The 4658-nt window shown below is 52.4% G+C and overlaps 1 protein-coding gene across 1 annotated transcript in view; it reads left to right on the forward strand.

Moving 5' to 3' along the window:
* Positions 1-4246, forward strand: part of LOC126572649 (uncharacterized) — a 4748-nt gene extending 502 nt beyond the window's left edge. Inside the window, exons 2-3 of the mRNA XM_050232133.1 lie at positions 1638-4042; positions 4123-4246. Of these exons, the coding sequence (XP_050088090.1) occupies positions 1638-4042; positions 4123-4246 (2529 nt within the window). The remainder of the gene's footprint in view (positions 1-1637; positions 4043-4122) is intronic.
* Positions 4247-4658: the final 412 nt, after the last annotated feature.

The raw sequence follows: 4658 nt of genomic DNA on the forward strand, positions 1-4658 counted from the left end.
TAAGTTTAAAAATCTGCCAAAAATCGAGAAATTGAATATTTAACAAAAACTCAACGGGGCTACTAAGATAAACTTATAATCGATGAAAAGAATATTGATTTTCATATATCAGATGGTCCATCACGCAGCTATGAGTCGTTAAAATGAGCTGTTATTGTTGCGAATCAAAAGACTTGACCGCTAAGCGACGAACCCGGTTTGATCATTTATCAATCTATGGATGAAGTTTTAAACAAATCTTCCCCAAAAAAAGAACCAAATATTCTTGAAAAGTTGTTTTTTATTTTGACATTCACTTGAGAAAAATAAGTTGAATGGTTTCTTCACAAAAAAAAGCAAAAAATGAGCCTTTTTTTGGACCAGAATAAACCATAGCCCTCCCCCGCTTAATGTAGTCTGTAAAAACGCTGGAATACCTTGACGCCAATCGATCGATCAATTCGAATTCGATGATCGCACCGCTCGCGTCATATGAGACGCGTCTCAGCAAAAGCATAATCGATGGAGACGCCCGAAATGAAACCAAAAATCAATCCCTGCCCTCCCAGCTGGATCGGGATCGCGGGTGAAACTCGATTGCATCGATTGCGTAAAAGGCATTTGGGGATGAGATCCTCCCCCCTCCCCGGCGGTTCGGCGGCGGCCACGCTTTCAAACAAGCAACGTGCCATCGTGGTCGGTGACCGTAATTTCTTCAACGCCCCCCCCCCCCCCCCGTTCACCCTCTTCTTATGTTTCCTCTGTTTGCTTGTGAAAACAAAACTTTCACGCTAGATGCCACCCGGTTGGGCATGTTGGGGCCACCACCACCACCACCACCACCTCCTCGCTATCAACGAAACCCACCGATTGGCTCGCGCCGGCTGATTAGCGGATTATTTTCGCCACTGCAGCCGCTGTTTGGTTTCCATCCAACGTTTTTTTTCGATGTTTTTTGCGTCCTTTGCCCGGACTGGATCGCATTCCAATCGTGCGATCGTTACGCCAACATTCACCGTCGAGTGTGTTGTTTCACTCCGGTGTTCGAGGGAAGAGCATAACGATCGGTTATGCCACTGGCGGGGCTAAGTGGCAGTTGGTAAACATTTCAATCCCGTACCGTACAAACAGTGGCACAGGTTTGCGGCACGGAGCCATCGATCTTCGGACCATTACACGCTCGAATTGCGTCGTGATATGTGAGGGCGGGGGGGGGGGGGGGGGGCACACACCTTTGTTTGGAAACACTTTCGCCTTTTAATAAAGAATAATGAGGTGCTTAGTTCGAATTAACGTAAATTAACCAACAAACCGATGGACGGAAACAAGGGACAACAACTCTGACAACTCTGTGTTCCATCATCGCCCTTTTTGGGTGCCAAATGGAGACCACACACCAAAACTGTGTATGAGGTTTGGTTGGAATTATAAATACACCAGGAAGATGGTTTAAAACTCGGAAATAACTTACGAGGATTTCACTGACGGTCACTGACGATCACTGGAGACGTCTCAACTGGTAGTTGCCATTATCATTTTTAAATATTTAATTTATAATACTGAAAGGTGGCCAGCTGGATTCATCCGCCAACTTGCCTCTCATTTCGCGTTTCTCATCTCTCTCTCTCTCTGTCTCTCTTTCGTCGTCTCGGTTACAGAAATCCTACATCTTCACTATTGCCACCCTCGGTGCCCTGGTGGTGGCCACGGTGCTCGGAGCAGCAGGCGGAGAAACCCAGCTGAGCGGTGTAGGGACGGTGAGTTTCACCAAACTGGGCGCAACGGTGCGCAACGGTACAAGCAGCAGTAGTGGCGTCGCGGCGGCACCAACGGCCACAAATCGTACCAGCGAGGTACCAGCGAAAGTACGGCCAGCGTACACCCGAACCGAACTGAAGGTATCCCGGAGTCTCAATCCGGACAATGTGCAGAAGCTGAACGTGCGCTCCAACAATGGGCGGATGGTGCAGATCATTGTGAAGAAGCGCACCGGGATGGAGTTACCCCACGGGATCGCCAACCGAACCACCACCAGCACTACGATCTCCTCCGGAACCTCCACCACCCCGGCCGTAACGTTGGTGAAAACACCGGAAACACGGATCGCCGGTCAGTATCGACTCGCGTCGGCCGATTCCGCCCCGGAGTCGGTCGATCTGGTTAACGCGTTCCTTGAGCATGTGAACCGAGTCGAGCGGCCAGTACGGGCGACGTTCTACGATGACGATGGTTCGATGAAGAACGATCGCCGTCCGGTACGGATCAAGGTGAGCGATGAGACCGTCCAGGAGACGCGCGTTCCACCGCCAGTGGTGATCAGTTCCGATCCGGTTTACATGAAGGACAATGTGGGGTCGAACGGAAAAACGGTAAAGCGTGGACGTTCGATGCAGGAAATCGGACCGGATGGTATACCGGTGGTGCACGGGATTCGCGTTCCGGATGATGAATCGGATAAGCGTCAAGTGTGGCGGAATGCGCGTGTCATCAACGGTGAGCTGGTACCGTACGAGAAGGGTCACGTTCCGACGAAGCTAGAGAACGGAGGTGACATCTACGGGCAGCTTATCTTTGCTAAGCCTTTATCCGGACGGGGAGCACAATCTGCGGGGGTCTCATCCAGTGGTGTCCGGCAGCGTAGCATCGGGCCGTTTACGAAGGCCGACAACTTCCAGCCGAGTGAAAGCTTCAAGGGTTTTGGTCCGTTCAGTGTGGAGGATAATTTGCACTCGGGCTCGATCGCCATTAATCCGGAGGGTGCCCGGGTGACGGGGAACATTGGACCGTTCTCGCGGGCGGACAACTCGCGGCCCAACTCGAACGCCCGGTTGGTGGAGTATCTGCGGAAGATCAACGACGAGGAACGACGAAAACGCTATCCACAGATTGTGAGTCGTGCAAATTTCAAGGAGGACGCGATAGCTGCCCTAGAGCAACCGAAGATCCAGCGTCGTATGTTGCAGAACCCGGGGAATCCCAACTATCCTGTGTCGCAGCTGTACTCGATCAATGGGGCGGCCGGTAATCAGGAGAAGGAACTGGAGGATGCCCGTAAGCCAGTGCTGCAGTACGCTCATCCGGAGCTGGGTGTACAGCCGGCGAAACCCGTTCCACCGGTAGAACGTAAACCGACGAAAGCGATGAAGAAAATTCTGAACGTCGCGCAGCAGCAGCCACAGTCACCGGATTATTACAACAAGGCGGTCCACAACGATCACTCGCCGTACGCCATCGAGCCAGCCATGGGTAGCAAGGACTACTATGATCCACCACAGCACCAGCAGCAGCATCATCAGCAACCACCAGGACCAGGGCCGATGATGAAGATGCCATCACGGCATCCACAGCAGTACGAGAACTTTAAAGGGCCCTCGACGTACCCGTACAACTACGGGTATATCCGGCGCGTTAAGCACGAGCCTCCCTTTTGGGTCAAGATCACCGACCAGATGCGGGACAGCCTCCAGAATGGGATCTCGTCCGTGCAGGAGTTCACCAAGCCGGTGCTCGAACCGATCGTCGAGGCAGGGCAGAAGATCTCGAAGAACCTGGGATTTGTACGCAAGTCTGACGAGGCTCAGGATAAGGTTGGCGTGGTGGTGGCACCAGCTACAAATTCAATTATACTCCCGGCTCTAGGGCTGATGGCCGGTGGTGCGGCGCTTGGGTTGGGCGCGGTGGCCGTGGGTCGTTTTTTCGACATGGGCCTATTGCGACGCTCCGGAGCAGATTTCTTTCCGATCGATCTGGATGAGCTGGAGCACAAGCGTGCGGTGGAAGCGATCGGACAGCACCCGGATCCGTACTACAGCATGGTGGTGAATGCGGCCGATGGGCAGACCACGGACGGTCGTCGTTCGAAGCGTGCGATCGAGGAGCATAGTTTGCAGGATGTGGAGCGTAGTTCGGCGAGCTCGTCGCGGGCACGCTTTGAGCAGCAGCTACGGCAGACGAACTGGAAGAATCCGGCCTGTGCCAAGCGTACGTTCTGCCAGGTGATGATCCAACAGGGAGCGGACGATGTGGTGCTGATGGAGAAGAAGATGTATACAATGCTGGATATGTAAGTAAAAGGGAATGGAAATATTATCTCAAGAGGATGTTTAATAACTTTTCTCTCTCGTTCTCTCTCCTTCGCTGCAGGATGCACCCGGCCCTGGCTGCCACGCTCACCGATCACCTGTCGGAGGTGACGGACGCAATCCGGCAGAACGATTGCTCCCGGTTCGCCTGCCAAAACCCTGCCACCGAACATCGTCGCTCCTAATTCGATCCACCAGTCCACCTGTTCCAGTCCGGAATCCGGGCTTAACGATGCGGCATGATTCTTGCATTTTGATGACCAGCTACTACGGCACCGGCTACCGGCACTTTCACCGGTAAACGAAGCACACCTCACCTTAAAAGGTGACCTTAAAAGAATGAAAGGTAGAGAGAGAGAGAGAGAAATGCAATATCGCAATATCCTATTAGCTGTAGTGTTTAGAATGAAACGTTTCGCAATTCGGAGACAACATCAACGACGAATGGGCTACGGTTTCAGGGGCCATCTGTGCCGGGAGTGAAGGAAGGAAGGAAGGGTCTTAGAACCGTTTCTGTATTTTATATTAAAATAGTAGGAAATATCGAATCAGGGTAATCGGGGGCAGTGAACGGTGCCCTAGTATAGCAGCTTACAT

The sequence above is a fragment of the Anopheles aquasalis genome, chromosome 2 (genome assembly GCF_943734665.1).
Source record: "Anopheles aquasalis chromosome 2, idAnoAquaMG_Q_19, whole genome shotgun sequence".
NCBI classification, from domain to species: Eukaryota; Metazoa; Arthropoda; class Insecta; order Diptera; family Culicidae; genus Anopheles; species Anopheles aquasalis.